This window comes from Sitophilus oryzae, unplaced genomic scaffold (genome assembly GCF_002938485.1).
Source record: "Sitophilus oryzae breed Bouriz unplaced genomic scaffold, Soryzae_2.0 scaffold_1385_pilon_pilon, whole genome shotgun sequence".
Classification (NCBI taxonomy): domain Eukaryota; kingdom Metazoa; phylum Arthropoda; class Insecta; order Coleoptera; family Curculionidae; genus Sitophilus; species Sitophilus oryzae.
The window spans coordinates 353,799-372,278 of record NW_022146043.1 but is presented as its reverse complement, the minus strand read 5'-3'; the positions used below and the strand labels follow the sequence as shown (position 1 = coordinate 372,278).

General features: G+C 31.8%; 1 protein-coding gene across 3 annotated transcripts in view; it reads left to right on the top strand.

Moving 5' to 3' along the window:
- Positions 1 to 243: 243 nt before the first annotated feature.
- LOC115875385 overlaps positions 244 to 18,480 on the top strand; it is a 48,931-nt gene continuing 30,694 nt past the window's right edge. Inside the window, exons 1-9 of one of the 3 annotated variants that reach the window (XM_030890816.1) lie at positions 244 to 522; positions 594 to 614; positions 4,109 to 4,285; positions 4,339 to 4,496; positions 7,686 to 7,875; positions 13,207 to 13,503; positions 14,933 to 15,036; positions 15,098 to 15,198; positions 15,248 to 15,289. In XM_030890816.1, the coding sequence (XP_030746676.1) occupies positions 313 to 522; positions 594 to 614; positions 4,109 to 4,285; positions 4,339 to 4,496; positions 7,686 to 7,875; positions 13,207 to 13,503; positions 14,933 to 15,036; positions 15,098 to 15,198; positions 15,248 to 15,289 (1,300 nt within the window). In that variant the 5' untranslated portion in view covers positions 244 to 312. Of the gene's footprint in view, positions 523 to 593; positions 615 to 4,108; positions 4,286 to 4,338; positions 4,497 to 7,667; positions 7,876 to 13,206; positions 13,504 to 14,932; positions 15,037 to 15,097; positions 15,199 to 15,247; positions 15,290 to 18,480 lie in introns of all 3 variants that reach the window. The other 2 variants (XM_030890815.1, XM_030890814.1) reach the window with 2 other exon arrangements.

Below are 18,480 nucleotides of genomic sequence, written 5' to 3'. Positions count from 1 at the left end.
AATTTAAATTAAACTTACAAGATAGCAATAATTACTTTTGGAATGGACGCTTTAAACACTTTTCGGTATTGTTTCAATGACGGCGGTTTAAATTTTGAAAGATTTTATAATTTTTGAAGATTCTGACTTTGACAAGAGAAAATTATTTCTGTTATTGTTTGCGATCTTTTTGCCTTTATCTATGCTTTTATCTATGACGATAGTTTAGAGAGAAACGTCAATAGATTTCTGATACATGTCAAAACTGTCAAAATTACTTAAAGATTAGTTCATTAGTTCGTATTTTATTTTGCTAATTTGAGATTCATATCAATGTCCTTACATATAGAGTATCTGACCATCGAAAATGACGAAATAAAATGTTCAGATAGCATAGATTCGGACGACCATTCGCGTGGCAGTAAAAGTGCAGAATGTAGTATTGCTTCTGTTCTTTCCAAAGATAATCCAACCGAAAATGATAAAGATTCAACTGTAAGAAATGAAAAAGAATTATTTTTGCACGAACTAAATTTATTTCAAGTTAGTATTAGTTATTTTATTCTATATTATATCGATCCCTTTTATTATTACTTTTTTTTCTTAATTTTCAGGATAGTCTGTTTGATAATCGTGTAAGTATTATTAAATTTACTAGTAAGAATATTTTTATGAGAATTTTAGAATCATAAAGTTTATTAAAGTCTGTCTAAAGAGCCGGGGAAGTTTTCGACACACGACATTCGATGAATGACAGAAAATACAATTTTCCTGTGAGTTAGAATGAGAGATAACAACTGTTACTGTCGAGTATCGTCTTGTTGGGCAGACTATATATTATTTAAAAAATGTCTATACCTATGTGGCGGATTCATCTTTCCAAAAAAATCCTTTATGGGTATTTTGCCACTGCACTGCATGAAAATCTACAAAATAAAACTTATTAACTTTATTTTTAACAGAACGTCAACGGTTTCTTGTAGACGTATCTGTTTAAAAAAAGTAAAGAGTTCTCGAATAGTTGAATTGAAATATTTTAAATAGTTTTTTTTTCTCTATTCTTTGTATTTTTTTTGCTTCCGACGACGGAAAGAGATAACTTTCCGAAACGTTAAGCATTTTTTTTTCTTTGTTAGGCAAATTTGTATTACTATAAACATAACTTCTGACAAGCAGCGTCCGTTTAGGTTTAACGCAGAAGTGTTTACAAAAAAAATAATTATTTTATTTTGTAGATTTTCTTGCAGTGCAGTGGCGAAATACCCATAAAAGATTTTTTTGGAAAAATATATATTATTTGCTGTATAATAAATTTCTAGTGTTCTTCCAAGAACAGTTAACCTAATAGGACCGCTCATTCAGCCAGGTGCATGCGAAAACTACTTGCTTTGTGACGTCATTGTAGTCCTTGTCATGGTTATTAGTCCTTATTCGGCAACCAATAATACACACACGTGCATTATTAGTTGCCGAATGCAAAACGTTCATTATTTAGTTTATTTATTTAAACACTTTATATGTATGCAGTATAGAAAATTAACTGTATAAATCGTATTTAATACTCGCATTTTTAAGAACAACAGTTCCCAACATCACTTTTGCAAGCATTCTTTTTAGAGTACTTCCATATTTGGCTTTAAAATAATTAATAAACAATATCGTAGGCACTTAGTAAGCACTTTGTTACAATCCACAACACAAAATGAACGTATTTATACACTCTATAGCTCTAAAAACTTTAAAGACACCCTTTTCACATTTAAAATTGACAAAATAATTAACTCAAAATTTCTCAGCTGTTATTTTTATAAGTTTGCCATAGGCAACTAAAAATACACACTATCATGACAAGGACTACAATGACGTCATGACTGTCAGCTGAAGCGCGGGAAGAGGCGAACGTACGTCTTATGAGGATGAGCAATCCTATTAGTTCACCGTTCTTGGTGTTCTTCTATAGATACAAGGTGGTCCAATAATAGGGAATATCGATTATAAGTTCGATAATCCTTAATAGAACTTAAAAAAATATATATTTATGTGTATACCATTAGGGTGGGTCAAAAAAATCGACTATTTTTAATAGGAAATTCTTAATTTTAATTAGAAAGAAAAAATCATATCTGGGTATCTACTATTTGAAAAAAATTATTTTATATCATTTACACAAAGATATTTTTTTTGTAGAGAATTTAATTTCCTACTATATGTATATGAGACATAACAATATATGTATATATCTATTAATAGTAGATATCGAGATATAAATTTTTCTTTCTAATAATAAGGAAAAAATAGAAAAATGAAAGGCGAGGGACCTTCCTATTAAAATTAAGAGCTCATACTTGGAGAGAATTATTTTGAGGTGTCTACCAACCTTTTTTCAGAGTGTAAAGCAGAGGTGTAAAGTGAAAAAAAAATAGTCGATTTTTTGACCCACCCCAATACCCATATACAGGGTAGCGCACGTCATTCGCCTCGGTTGATTATACGAAAACGTAAAGATGTGGAAACAAAATATTTTATGGGTATATGTGGGAAGACAATGTGCATAATTTAAAATTATTTTGAAATATACAGGGTGTTTCAGAACTAAGATCAATACCAAAGTTATATTTTTTCTTATGGAACATCCGGTATTTTATTTCATTTTTGGATCCTTGGGTCCAAAAAAGGCATGTATTATAAGAGTTAAATATGTTTAAAATCATCCTAACCTGAAAATTTATACAGGTTGAGACAAAATTAATATGGAACATTAGTCGCTTTTAGAAGCAAGTTACTCCTTTATTTTAAAGGGAACACACAGTGTATTATTCCGGTGTTCAATGGGGAATTTATGCACCTTCAAAATATTATTAAGGTTGCCTACCCCTCAGACAAAGATTTTCTTAGATATTTTAATTTTTATGATTTTGCGTGAGTAGATCTTTATTAATTGAAAAAATCTAGGGGTGACATATCTTTTATCTTTTGTTAATTTAACAAAAATTAACGAATGTAGGGTACTCAAAGGTAATAAAAAGATACACATTTAAGACATATTTTAATTATTATAGAATAAAAACTAGATATAAACCTATAATTATGTGACAGAAATTAGCTAGATGAAATCAAATGCTCAAAATACTTCTTTTCCTGTTAACTGCATAAAATGATTTTCTTTTCAATAGGATCTTTTAATTTTAAAAGGCATATGTGGAGTTCTACCTCAAAAAGCTACAATAATTTCTCTCATGTTGTCGACAATAGTTGGTCGAGTTTTGTAAACACTGTTTTTAACATATCCCCATAAAAAAATCCAGACTAAATAAAATCAGGAGTATTTAAGTATTCTATTAATTGATGCACACTGCATTCACCAACTAATAGAATCATATCAATTCTCTCTGATGTAGAATAAGTTTGCATTTTCGGCGATTTTTTTTCTGAGATTTCTGAGATTTTTTTTTTATTTTAATTGGCGCAAAATGACTAGTTGTTAAACTTGGACTAATTAGACAGCTATCTTAAAGCATATACATAAAGCAAATCAAATCATGTAAATGAAAATATCTAGGAAAATCTTTGTTTGAGAGGGTTAGGCAACCTTAATAGTATTTTGAAGACACATGTTTTCTCCATTGAATATCGCAATAATATACTGGGTGTTCTATTTAAAATAAATGAGTAAAACGCTTTTAAAGGCGACCAATGTTCAATATTAATTTTGTCTCACCCTGTATAACTTTTTGCGACAAGTTTTAATTTGATTTAAAGTACAATAGTTAGTTTAACTACATATTAGGCTAAACCGGGTAAATTCCAATTTAGGTAGCTTTTATTATAATTTAAAAATTGTTCTTTATTTTTCGAAAATGTTGAATATGTCAAACCAAACCAAAAACCTTACATTTTAGTCATATACTTCTCTTATAAAACTCAACTTTATTTTTCTCCCAGAATCCGAAAATCAATTAATATATAGTGTGTTCCATTACAAAAAACACAACTTTGATATGTAACTTTTTTGGGGACACCCTGTTCATTTTCATTTCAATACAAACTGTCGTTCTCCTTGGAGCCTCCGCGGCGTATGAGAGGCGCCACCCTGTACACACATGTAGTTGTAATTTTGAAAATTTTGAAGGATCTAACTTTGATGAAGAATGGAGACAGGCCTGAAATAAGCGAAGATATTAAAATAGATCCTCCTAGTATGATATTTACAGGAGCATACGACGGAAAGGCATTCCATCAAGATTTAACCATTTCGAACTGCGGCAAAAAATCAGTTTTTATTAAAATTATGCCACCGAGTTCTCCGGTAATTTAAAAATAGATGTGATTTCATGGGCTGGATAAAAATGTTATTTTTAGGCTATAAAAATTCAACCGATTCTTATAGCACGCCGGTTGTCTCCGGGGCTGAATGTGGTCAAGAAAGTGAAATATTTGCACACTAAACCGATGGCCATTCCTCAAGTTACGATGGATATTTATATCAATAATCAAAGGATACAATATGAATTTTCAATGTAAGACAGGGTTCGGAAATAGTGCATCGACCACTTGTAACTCCTATAATAAAAAAAATAAGAATTTTGTATAAGTGTCAACCTAAAGTATGTGTTGGGATGTATTTCAGGAAAATATATATTATACAGGATGCTAAAATTCGACGTACGAGCATTGACATCTCGGTAACCGTAATAAATACAAACATAGCTCTGTTTTTTTTTTAATATTTAATCTATTATTTGTTTTTTTTAATGGAACACCCTGTATATTATTTGTTTGTTAGATGGAGAAATGAAAAATATTTTTTTTGCATTTATAGTATTTTAAAATTTTTAGCGGTTTTGAGGATATTCATGGTATTGTTTGTGGTATTATACAGGGTTGTTCACCACATACGACACGGAGTACTGTAGCTAAACGATTAGATTTTTACAAATTGTAAGTTTTGGGTTCGTTGAAGGACTATTAGAGCTACAATTTAAAAATATTTGTACAAGATACTGAGTGTCCCAAATAAATAAAAAATATCAAAGTTGTATTTTTTTAAATGGAACACCCTGTATATTATTGCATTTTTAGTTTCTACGATTAAAATAAAGGTAAATGTGATTAAGGTTTATTACACTTAAACCTTACCGTTTTTGAAATATTTTCAATTTTACGAAATTGCAGTATAAATTTTAAGGCTTCATTTCTCCGAGGATATCAAAGTTTTTAATACTAAATATTTACTGAAGTTTATTTATTGATCAGTTATTGTGTTGCAATAATAAAAATTATACTACCTTATACACAGTGTCTAAAAATTTATTTTAAATAATTACTAGCTTTAAACGGCAATAACTTATTTACTTTAAATAGAACACCCTGTATATTTTATGAGAATCAAATGCACAATTTAATTGTCTATCAAATTGTATTATACCATTTCGTACCTATACCTTCAAGTTTTCGTAGAAAATGCATTTTCTTATAATTTAGACCTCATTTATCAATATACCCATGGAATATTGACATTTTAGATTGTTTTTATAACAACAAATGTACAAAATGTACAGACTAGTAATATTATCGTTTTTACTAAAACGATAATATTACTAGCCCATTTGTATGCTAAAAGAAAACTATTTAAATCATTATAAAAGAGTATACCATTAATTAAATATACCACCAGTATTTCCACCCAAATACTAATTAACTACATACTAAATTGTGTTTGTTAATAAATTATTCTAAATAAATGTGGATTTGAATCAGAAATCAATATAATAATAAGTTATGAAAATGAACGTCTCTGTTGTTATAAATAAGCATGTGTCAAAAAATTAAATATCATTTTTAAAGTGTTACTTTTTACCACACTGTCTAATACACATACATAATTCAGTTTTTTAGTATTTGGAGCAATTATGATTTATCAACGCAAACAGTCAATTAATGTAGTTTGAATACTGGAATCATATTAATTGGTCCTCTTTAACAAATATTTAAACAGTTTTTTTATTTTTTAATGAAATAAACGAACTATATCGACAATATTAGTATCTGTACTCTTTAAAAATTTGGTACATGTTTAAAATAATCTAAAATGTCAGTATTCCATGGGTATATTGATAAATGAGTTCTAAATTACAAGTAAATGCATTTTCTACGGAAACTTGAAGAGATAGGTAAAAATGGTATAATACAATTTGATAGACAATTAAATTGTGCATCTGATTCGCATAAAATATACAGGGTGTTCCATTTAAATTAAACAAGTTATTGCCGTTTAAAGCTAGTAATTATTTAAAATAAATTTTTAGACACTCTGTATAAGGTAATAAAGTTTTTATTATTGCAATACAATAACTGATCAATAAATAAATTTCAGTAAATAATTAGTATTAAAAACTTTGATACCCTCGGAGAAATGAAGCCTTAAAACAGTTACTGCAATTTCACAAAATTGAAGATATTTAAAAAACGGTAAGGTTTAAGTGTAATAAACCTTAATCAAATTTAGCTTTATTTTAATCGTAGAAACTAAAAATGTAATAATATATAGGGTGTTCCATTTAAAAAAATACAACTTTGATATTTTTTATTTATTTGGGACACTCTGTATCTTGTAAAAATATTTTTAAATTGTAGCTCTAATAGTCCTTCAACGAACCCAAAACTTACAATTTGTAAAAATCTAGCCGTTTAGCTACAATACTCCGTGTCGTATATGGTGAACAACCCTGTATAACATAAAAAAAATTTTGAAGTACTTAAAAAAATGTTTATTTTGTAATTCTCCATCTAACAAAGAAGTAAAGTATAGGGCGTTACATTTAAAAAAAAGAAGAAAAATTATTTTATATTTTAGAAAGCTTTGAATAGAATTTTGAACACCCTGTGTGGTTTAAGATTACTATATTTATAGCAAAGTAAGTACAGATCAACTACAGTAAATACCTGATATAGTTTTGATTTCAGTACATTTCATGTATTTTTAATATTTTTTTTTAAGAAAAGCTGACACCACTTTATTTTTTTATTTATTTATTAATATTTTTGAAACTATCAATACATATTTAATAATATCTTAGGATTAAAGTTATCAAAAAGGAACCAAAATTGCAATAATATACAGTATGTTCCATTTAAAAAAAATCATTCGGATCCACTCACACTTTTTTGAGTAACTCTGTAGAAGCTAAAATATTTTCCTGAAATAGATCCTAATACATACTTTAGGATTTTGTATATAAACAAAATTTCTAACTTTTTATTATAGGAGCTACAGATGCCTGACGCACTATTTCCGAACCCTGCATAACTTAATGATACTTAATCTCTTTTTTCAATCTTGCAATGGTTAGATTGGAATAGACTTTAAGAGGTGTAGTCATTTCCGGTGAAACAGGAAGTGACCAAAAACAATTAAATACGACAATCAAGCCTAATTTATGTCATATACTAAGATTCCAATTCTCATTTGTTTATCTGAAAAAATAAAAAAGTTATAAGGGTGTGCCAGTTTTGAGACGCACCCGGTACAGTATATATACAACAGATGACAATAGATACAATAGAAAGGATAATTCAATAATAATCCGTTGTAGACATCAGTTGTTGCTATTAACTACTAATTTTCCTCTAAACAACATTAATGTTTAAGAGATCCCTTACATTATTTAATTATTATATTGTACTTTTAGTTTTAGTTTATTTTTTAGTTTTACCCTGTACCCTAAGGTAGAAATCTCTCCTAAAATATTGAATTTGGGCGAAATTGATGTTGGAAGTGTATCGGCAATGAAAAAAGTGTTCATTAAAAATGTCGGGACGAAGCAATCCAAATTTATGGTCGATCTTGGAAAAGACGAATTGGAACTAATTGTACAACCTACAAAAGGAATAGTTTCAGTATGTGTAGAATAGGGTGGAACCAAAAAAACAATTTTTCCAAAATATTTTTACACAAGCCTCAAAATGTGCCTGTAGATAAGTAATTTTTTTTCTCAAAAGCTGAGCGCCCTGCCTTTGTATCTTCAGGTTCCTCACGGGCGTTCAAAAGCTGAGATATTTTGAAAAATATTTTTTTTGCCGGTCAACATATTTGATAATTATTTATCTTTTACCTTTAACATACTGCTTAATATGACTATAAAATATAACCCAATAATGTTATCTAAATCACTTAAATTATTGTTTTCCGGTTCCTCAATATATTTGAAACTTGTCCACCTGCATGATAAACTACCATCTGTGGCACTTACCTGTCACAAACCTTGAGTTTCAGATTTATATCACTGATGTACAGTTCTTCAGCAAATTACTCTAAAAAATAATGGTATTTAAGATAATTACAAAAGGCCTATTTTTTGAAAGTTTTAACATCCTGTAATTTTAATAGTATGCGTTTCCGCACCCATGTTTATATGAAATATTTTTATATTTTTTGATGAGGATTCAATGAATACTTATTTAGTGTTTTGGCGAGTTAATGACATTAAATTTTTTGATGATGTGAAATGGATTAAGGCAAATTCATAGATCAAAAAATCACAGATCGTATTATAATCTATGATTCTACATACAGGGTGGCCCATTAGTACGAGGAAGTTCAATATCGTCGTTGTTGTCGAAGATATGAAAAAAAGTTTTATACAGATGTTGCACGGTTTATAATAGTGCATATTCCAAAAATATTTTATCACAAAAAAAGTTATGTTAAGGTTTTATTTTTTTTTAAATTACACCTCTCATTTTTTGTCCAGAATTGGATTCAGCAGTAAATTCTGCATATAGTACACTAATTTTATTTGAAGCACTATGCGGTGTTGCAGTTTTATTTCTTATTTACTAAAATTTTGGTTAAAAATACTATATCCGATAAGTGGTTAAAAACTGGAGTGAATATAACTTTATTAATACTTAGCTATATTTTCCTGAACACCAAAGATAACAGAATAAATCCACGAAGAAAAATTTAAATTATCCTATACAGGGTATTTCTTATGGCGTCACCACAATCGGAATATTTAAAATAATATATCTCTATTTTTTTAAATGCAACACCCTGTATATTATAAATCGTTTAGATGCAGACTTGAAAATTTTAGCGGTTTTTCATATGGGGTTTCCAACAGTAAAATACCAGACAAAGATCATATTGGGTGACTTTGCTAAAAAGTTATTGTTAGAACAGCCATATGTAACATAATACCGCAAATCTCTGCGAAACCGTTAAACATTTAGGAACACTGTAAATACAAGAAATGCTCGCTTTTTAATTTTGCATCTAAAAGAAAAATAATATACAGGGTGTCGTGTTTAAAAAAAAATGAAATATACTATTTTAAATATTGCGATGTAGGCGACACCATAAAAATTACCTTTTAAACCATGCAACCTTGCATCCTTTATAAACCATGCAACATCTATATAAATATATTTTACATATATTTGACAACAACGACGATATTGGACTTCCTCGCACTAATTGACCACCCTATATATGTATATAATCATAGATCCATACAGGGTAGTCCGAAAGTAAAAATATGTTGGTGGCGCCCTCTACAAGTCTTCTTTTTTTTCTTTTTCGTATCCGGACCATATAGGTACATAATGTACAATTATAATTTAAAATTCTTTAGCCCAGTACCGGGCGACGTCTAAAGCATTTTCATCGGCGTTCCATAAATTTTCAAGGGTACATGTATGAGGGCATCTTATGCATGACAGCAGATGCTCCATATTTTGGATTTCGCCGCATTCATTTTTTTGTGTCTTCATCCGTGATAAGTCCCCATTTCGCTTTGTTGGTTTTAACAGGCGCTACTCCTGTTCTGATGCGGTTTAGGGACTTCCACGTGACCCAATCAAGATGTTGGCCTGCAGAATCTTCTTCTCTAAGAGGATAATCAAGCGGTGGATCTTCTTGAACAGTTTTTAAAAAGTTTTTCCGAGATCGGAGTCTGCTTGATCCTTGGAACTCGCCAAAAAGCGGATGGCGCTCGTCGAACATCTGTTTAAACTTTTCAGTGTGTTCAGCCGCTTTGCGCCGCTGTGAGGGAGCTGCAAATCCGGAGGCTCTGTAAAGTTGAAATAAGCTTGTTGCTTTCATACACCCTGTTGTTATTCGGCACGTTTCATTTAAAGCAACATCAACTTGTTTGGCATGGCTCGATCTATTCCATACAGGACAGGCATATTCTCCCGTTGAAAAACATAAAGCCCGTGCAGTTGTTTTTAAGACAGATGGATTTGCGCCCCACTTGCTTCCAGTTAGCCTTCTCAAAATGTTATTTCTAGCGCTGACTTTCTGGCGAGTTTTCTGACAGTGGTACCTATATGTCAAGGTCCTGTCTAGTATCACTCCGAGATACTTCGGCTTTTCTGTATGCTCCAGCAAACTACCTCTCCACAAGATATTAAGCTTTGTTGCAGCGTCTCTATTGCGTAGGTGGAAAGCGGAAACCTGCGTCTTGGAAGGGTTGGGTTTAAGTGAGTTCCGGTCGTAGTAACTAGCCATTGTGTTAAGTGCACCTTCCAGTTTTTGTTCGACGCTGTGAAAGCTGGTATCTTGTACAGCTATTGCCAGGTCGTCAGCATAAAGAAAATGTTTTGAGTAGGCAGGGAGAGGTTGATCGTTGGTATATATATTAAATAGCATTGGCGCCAGGACGCTTCCTTGGGGCAGCCCATTCCTTTGAGTTCTCCATCTGCTCTTACTATTGTTCAGAGTGACACAAAAGCGTCGGTTCTGCATCATTGTCTCGATCACTTTTACCAGGTTATAATCCTTAATTGTAGCATATATTTTAGTTAGGAGGTGTTTATGAATGATGGTATCATATGCGGCGGTTAAATCGACAAGAGCGACTCCAGTGATCAGCTTCTCCTCGTATCCCCTCTCGATATGCTCTGTAAGAGCCAAGACCTGCCCAGTGCATGATTTTCCCGGCCTAAAGCCCGCTTGCTGAGGAATAAGTTTCGATTCTACGATTTTCTCCATGCGTCTGAGAATCATTCGCTCGTAAACTTTGTACAAATGACACAACAGGGAGATCGGTCTGTAGCTACTGGCCAGTCCTGGATCTTTAGCCGGTTTCAGCAGTGCTACAACTTTAGATTTTCGCCAAGATTTCGGGATTTTGTGGCTGTCGGTACATTCTTGAAAAAATTTCAAAACCCACATTTTTGTTGCTGGGCCGAAGTTTTTAATCTGCTCGGTACACAAATCGTCTACGCCTGCTGCCTTTCCGTTTTTCATATTGTTTAAAGCGTAATTGAGTTCTTTTAAACTGTAGGGATTCTCCAGGATGTTAATCTCGTTTGCTCGATCTCTCTCTAATCTTGGTATTCTAGTTCTCTTTTCGGGCTTTCCATTCTTCAGCAGCTGGTGGGCAATCTGGTCAGGTTTGATGTTACCGATTTGTTTCCTTTCAATTGGGTCGCCATCAAGTTTTTTTAGGAAATTCCATGCGATCTTACTACTGTGAGTCATATCAATTTGCTCTATCTTGTCTATCCATCTTTGCTGTCTGGAATTACTCAGTTCTTGCATTAACATTGAGCCACATTCTAGCGTGTCTTCACTAAAAGGATCCTTCTCAAAGAGTTCTTTGTACCTGGTTAACAGTTCTCTAGAATCGTTAGAAAGACCAGGAATATATTGTTCTCTGCAACCCCTTGGTATTGTATGTCTTGAGACTAGCCTCACTAGATCAATAAATCGTTCGTAGTTCTTTGGTATGGGCTCCAGTTCACTAATAGCTGAATCCAATTCACTAGAGAAATTCTGCCAGTTGGCTTTTTTGAAATTAAACCGACGCCTAAATGGAATATTTGGTGATCTGACGGCTGCGTATACGTCAATTCCTATTGGTTTGTGCTGAGTTTTAGGCACGGGATGGTATACTCTTTTAATACACTGCCCTTCCAATGCGAGGCTAGTGAAACATATATCGGGGTTATATCCACGTTTCCAGATGTTGCTGTGGAAAGAATGTGGAAGTTTATTATCGTGTATAAGGGTAAGATCACATGATTCTGCCCATTCTTCGACCAGGCTTCCGTTCGTGTCGGAATCTGTATATCCCCAGGCTGGGCTATGGCTATTAAAGTCACCCAAGACGAATTTAACCTTCTGAGAATCGAAATTCAATGGTGGTGTAAAGATAAAGGTTTCTGCCGGGGGCTTGTAGACGGAAGTGACAGTGTAATTTCCAATTTCCACTGTTAATATTTCGATGTTATTTGTGTTTGATGACCCAACTGATGTAATTACTTTGTCAGGTTTGACAAAGATTGCACTCCCATGTTTGTTATGAGGTAGTTCAATGGCCAATCGCATGCCAGGGATATTAGGTTGTTTTTGTGTGTGGTCCCTGTGTGTCTCCTGAATACACAGAACATCGCATTTATTAATTCTGCAAAAATCGGATAATAATTCCTGTTTGCTATTCGTAATACCCTCTATATTTTGGACGCCATCGTCAAGGTCGGTTCTGAGAAGAACCCTTGATGATTATTTCTCATGTTGGTTCGTACACTTCGGTCCGGTGGTGGAAGGATTGGCCGTCTAAAAGAAGACGTTTCCAGGGGACGCCAACAATAGTATTTTTTGTTTACTAATTTTGATACACTATTGCAATCGTGGAGGCTCCTTCCATGCCCCCCCCTCTACAAGTAGGAGTCATATTGACACCAAAATCAAATTTCACATGTCAAAAAATTCCCAGGTACCAATTTTCATCTAAATATTGACGTTACGTCAGAATTTATTTGGAAAAAATCGAAATAAAATGAAACTTCAATACCCTCTATCTCCGAAACTAAGCGTTTTAGGACATATATTTATACGAACTTTTCTACTAATTATTATCTGCAGGATATGCTGCCGAAGTTTCCGAAATACAGTTTTGACCACCCTGTAGGTCATATTATGATCTATGATTCTTATACCTAATGTATATTGTAACAAAGTTGAAGATTACAGTTGGGGGTTGGAACCTTTGGTGTTAAACAGCAAAATTAAACACTAAATCACCACAATACACCAAAAGACTTTTACTTTTACACTGGACGCACGTTTCGCTAACCATCATCGATGATTAAAAACTGAAAACTTAGTTAAAGACTTGTAGTTAAAGCAATGTAAAAGTAAAAGTGTTTTGTTATATTGTGGTGATTTAGTGTTTTATTTTAGAAAGTTGAACTTAAATATTTGTGTCTCGTCTTCTATAGCCGGGCGAAACTAAAGAAATAACGGTTGAGGTATTCCGTGATGTCCCCGGAGAGTTTTGCCAGGAGTTCTGGATCAAGACGGACCCGCTGCAAAGTATCAAAGTGCTGGGAAAATTTATAGAGCCGATGCTGACAGTGGTCTATCCTTTTTCGGGAAACGATCTCGCCATCCTCGTCTATCCCTCCACGTTCTTGGGCACTACAAGGCATCGCAACTTAATTATACGGAATCACAGTTCCTTTCCGGCCGTATTTTGTATCTCGAAAAAGATAAACGGGACAACATTCGAGAAAGTGGTAAGTTACTTTATTACAGGTCTTTTTTCATAATAAATTAAAGAGTGCATTAAGAAATGCACTCTTCTGCGTGCCTCCTCTGTATTTATCCACTGAGTATACAGGGTGTCCCAGACTGAGCGTGTATTAGAAGTTTCTAAAGAACCACAATATCTAGATCGGAGATTTTTTTGCACATCATCAGATCTATCGATTAAACATATTTTCAATATGGCGGCACTTCCGGAAATATTGGCAGTTGATAACAACTTTCTTATTTTAAATGGTTGCCCCCGTTTTTATTACGTACTTAGATTGTCTGTAAAATTCTATGAATTTTGATGTTAAACACTTTATATCTAACATTAACCGTTTTTGAAAAAAAAATATTTAAAATTTTTGGACGAAAAAAACTACCGGCAAAAAAAAATTGTATAGCCTAAAAGTCAAACGAGGGATTACCACAGTCACTGTGACATAAAGAGAAGACATGTGGCTATCTATTTCAAAAATTAAATTGTTCAAATGTCATATAATAATGGCGGTAGCTGTCATGTGTCATAGAATTGAGCGATTAAAAATTATCATAAATTATTTTTTTCAAATGAAAACCCACTTTTTTTTTATCCTACAAAGTTTTCCAATTCATTACTTTTTGAGTATACATGTTCCTGTACCTAAAATAAATTGTTTTTAAGTTATTTAAGATTTAGTTTCAAAACGTATATTTTTCTTGATTTTATCTAGCTTCCTTTGACATTAAGTGTCAAACAGTCACACAATTTATCCATCTGTCAGAAACTTTGAATAAGAAGACTAAGGAAGGAGCATATCAAAAATCTTAGGTACACCGCGATGGGCCTCAAATATGGCCGACTTAAATTCCGGTTTATCAGTGTCGTTCTAATTTTATTTAAAAAATGTAAAACTATGATGTAGGGTAGATGTGGGGTAGACTCAATAATTTGTTGTTTTATTTTACTTTGTGAATAAATGTTGGTAGTTATTAAAATTGTTATAAAAATATATAATTCTAAAAAAATAGATAAGTTATAATAAGTATTTATTAACACAAACATCCGATATACGCTACTGAAGCAGATAAGTCAAATTAACGTATCTAAATTCTTTGACATCTAATCTTTGACAAGTAATAAATAAAAGCTAAAATGCAAGAAAAATATATAATTTAGTTAATTTAAGTGAATTTCATAAATGATCGGTTTACTACACGTATGTATATTATATAGTCACTTATTAGCGAAAAGTTGTTCCATTATTTCACTCAATTTTTGCCGAGATCTACCGCACGCTACACAACCAACTATTTTAGAGTCTTTTTCGATAAATCGCGATAGTGTCACTGTTAATTTAAACAACTATTTCTAAGTCAAATAAATTTTATATGGAAATAAAATAAAGATTTCTATTATATTTCTTTTTTTTCTAGCCTTTTGATACAAACAGGGAAAGTGAAGAAAATTACAAACATTTCGAGATCTATCCTTTGGAAGCAAAGCTCAGTTCCGATGAGAGATGCTTAATAGAAATAAAGTAACAAACTCGGTGAACATTTTATAAGTATTTCTACTAAGACAGAATTATTTTCCTTAAGATATTCACCAAAAATGTCTAGCGGTCCTGCATCTTACCATATGGGAATGGTGTTTATTGATTTTATCAAATGTCAAACTATTTCGGAGCATAAGACGGAGAGTGAGTCGTAATAACCAATAAAAATACATTTTTAATTATCTATTATCAGTTAGTTTTGCAGAGGACAAAGAAGGAGAAGATAATATGTCTGGTATGGTATAATTTAATTTCTATCTATTTTTTGATTATACAGGGTGGCGCCTCTCATACGCCGCGGACGCTCCAAGGAGAACGACAGTTTGTATTGAAATGAAATTCTGTGAGCATATGTAGGTTAATTCAGAGCACATTTTAAAAATATAGAGAATTCTACAGGGTGTCCCCAAAAAAAGTTACATATCAAAGTTGTGTTTTTTGTAATGGAATACCCTATATATTAATTGCTTTTCGGATTCTGGGCGAAAAATAAAGGTGAGTTTTATAAGAGCAATATTAGACTAAAATGTAAGGTTTTTGACATGTTTAATATTTTCTAGAAATAAAGAACAATTTTTACAATAAAAGCTGCCTAAATTAGAATTTACCCGGTATAGCCTAATATGTAGTTAAATTAACTATAGTCTGTCCAACGAGAAGATCCTTGACAGTGATAGATGTGTCTGTCATTTTAATTTCAAAGTAGTTTATTTTATTTTACAAAGAAATAAGTTGGTACAACTGGAACGCATAGCAGGATATATTTAAAATTTGATTGACAAGATGACAAGTGATTACTTCAAAATATTGTGAAAAAAACTGTATAAAACTGAAAAAATGTAATCGAGTTATTTTATTTAATAAAAACGGTATGTGTTAATACAAAACAAACAAGAACAAGACACTACATACCAAAAAAAATATGAAAAAGAACTATTATTTACTTTCAAGCTTTATGAAACTACCCGCATTTATGATTATATTTATCAATATAACTTATGTACAAATACAAATTTGTAATATTCCACAGGAATAAATAAAACAACATAGATAAATAAAACAAACTATTTTATTAATAATAACACCTACCAAATAATATACCTTAAAGGTTGATTAATTAACTTTAATCTTAATTTTTTAAACCAGTACCTTTTGACATTATTTTTCTGCAGTACTAAAATCCATTATTTACCTATCGTGTGATGTCGATATTTTACAGCTACTCCAGTTTTTAGTATGTCTTTAGTTTGATCCTTCTACCATATACGAGATGCACTTATCTACGACGAAATGGTATACAAACTTTATCGATGGCAACTTCATTGGTGTATAAAACTTTCTGCCTGGGCAGCGAGTATAAACCATAAACTGTGCTCTGTGTCTACAGTTAATTTTCACTCGATTTTTCCTCCACTTGACTTCAAAAGACACAAAATACACGTAATAATACGAATCAAAATGCATCATCTTCCAAAACGCAGGGTATTTAACAAAAGTTGACACAAAATTCTAACCTATAATTTGGCAAGACTTTGACAAGCGTCAAAAATGACAAAATCTAAAAGGCGAGTTCATACGCATCGGCGTCCGTTTGTCGTTCATCGTTCCGTCAAACCAATAAAATTGAAATACGATCTGTCATTTTTTAAATAAACCAATAAAACTGGTTAAAAACAACAAGACACGACGTATGACGGATTTATATTTAAACCCATCCATAGATAACTTAAAAATTATTAGAAACTTTTTTTAGTAAAATAAATAGATTGGTATGGGACGTCATCTGCTTTTCTTCTGTCATCGTCTGTCGAAATCTTACCTGAGAAAAAAAACAGAGTATATAGTACTTTAAATCAAATTAAAACTTGATCCAGAAAGTCATACAGGGTGAGACAAAATTAATATTGAACATTGGTCACATTTAAAAGCATGTTACTCTCTTATTTTAAATGGAACACCCAGTATATTATTCCGATATTCAATGGAGAATTTATGTCTCTTCAAAATACTATTAAGGTTGCCTACCCCTCAAACAAAGATTTTCCTAGATATTTTCATTTACATGATTTGATCTGAGTAGATCTTTATTATTTGATAAAATCTAGGTGGCTGTGATATATCTGACGTTACTTCAACATTTTGTGTCAGTTAAAACAAAAAAAATTCTCAGAAATTTGCTGAAATTGCAAACTTATCTTACATCAGAGAGAATTGATATGATTCTGTTAGTTGGTGAATGCAGTGTGCATTCACCAATTAAGAGAATACTTAAATGCTTCTGCTTTTATCTAGTCTGTGTTTTTTTATGGGGATATGTTAAAGATAGTGAGTAGATAGTTTGATGTGTAACTTTTTTTGGGGACACCCTGTATAATTCTATATATTTTTATAAAATGCTTTCAGTGAATCTACATATATGCTGCCAAAATTTCATTTCGATATAAACTACCGTTCTCCTTGGAGCTTCCGCGGCCTATGAAAGGCGCCACCCTGTACAGGGTGGTCCGAAGTGTATTCCGGAAACTTCGGCAGCATATTCTGCAGATAAAAATAAGTAAAAAAGTTTGTATAAATGTATGTCCTAAAATGCTTAGTTTCAGAGATACAGGGTGTAGAAGTTTCATTTTTATTTCGATTTTTTCTAAATAATTTCTGAAGTAACCTCAATATTTGGATGAAAATTGGTGTCTGGGAGTTTTTTGACATGAGAAATTTGATTTTCATTCAATATGACTCCTACTAGTAGAGGGCGCCACCTACATGTGTTTAACTGTTTTGAAGCTTAATAACTTTTTGTCCGGACCTGTATAAAACTACCGAGTGAAAAAATATACATCTTTGTAACTTTCTACGTAAAAAATATCTCTTGGTAAAAATCGCTATGAGCAACCGTTCTTAAGATATTTAGAATGGAAATAGTCAAATACGTGTCATTATTAACGAAAAATAAACAAGTTGAGTAGATAGTTGATACACTGTGAGTAGATACACTGAAATAATAAATTTGGGAAATGTTTATTTTTTTGAATTAATCATAAATTTATCTACAAAAAATTATGATAAAACCCTGGATAAAACAGTTTCTGTTGAACTTTTGGCACAAAAACATTTCGAATTTTTGATTTCAGTCTAATAACTATTTAGTCAACATGTTTAATTTATGTCAATGATGACGGGTATTGATAATTTCGATTCCAAATATCTCGAACTCGTAGTGGTTTTTACCAAGAATTTTTTTTCACGTAAATATACGTCGTAAATGTATATTTTTTTTTACCCAGTAGTTTTATACAGGTACCGACGAAAAGTTATTACTCTTCAAACCAGTTAAAAAATATGTAGGTGGCGCCCTCTACTACTATGAGTCACATTGACATCAAAATCAAATTTTTTATGTCAAAAAACTCCCAAACACCAATTTCCATC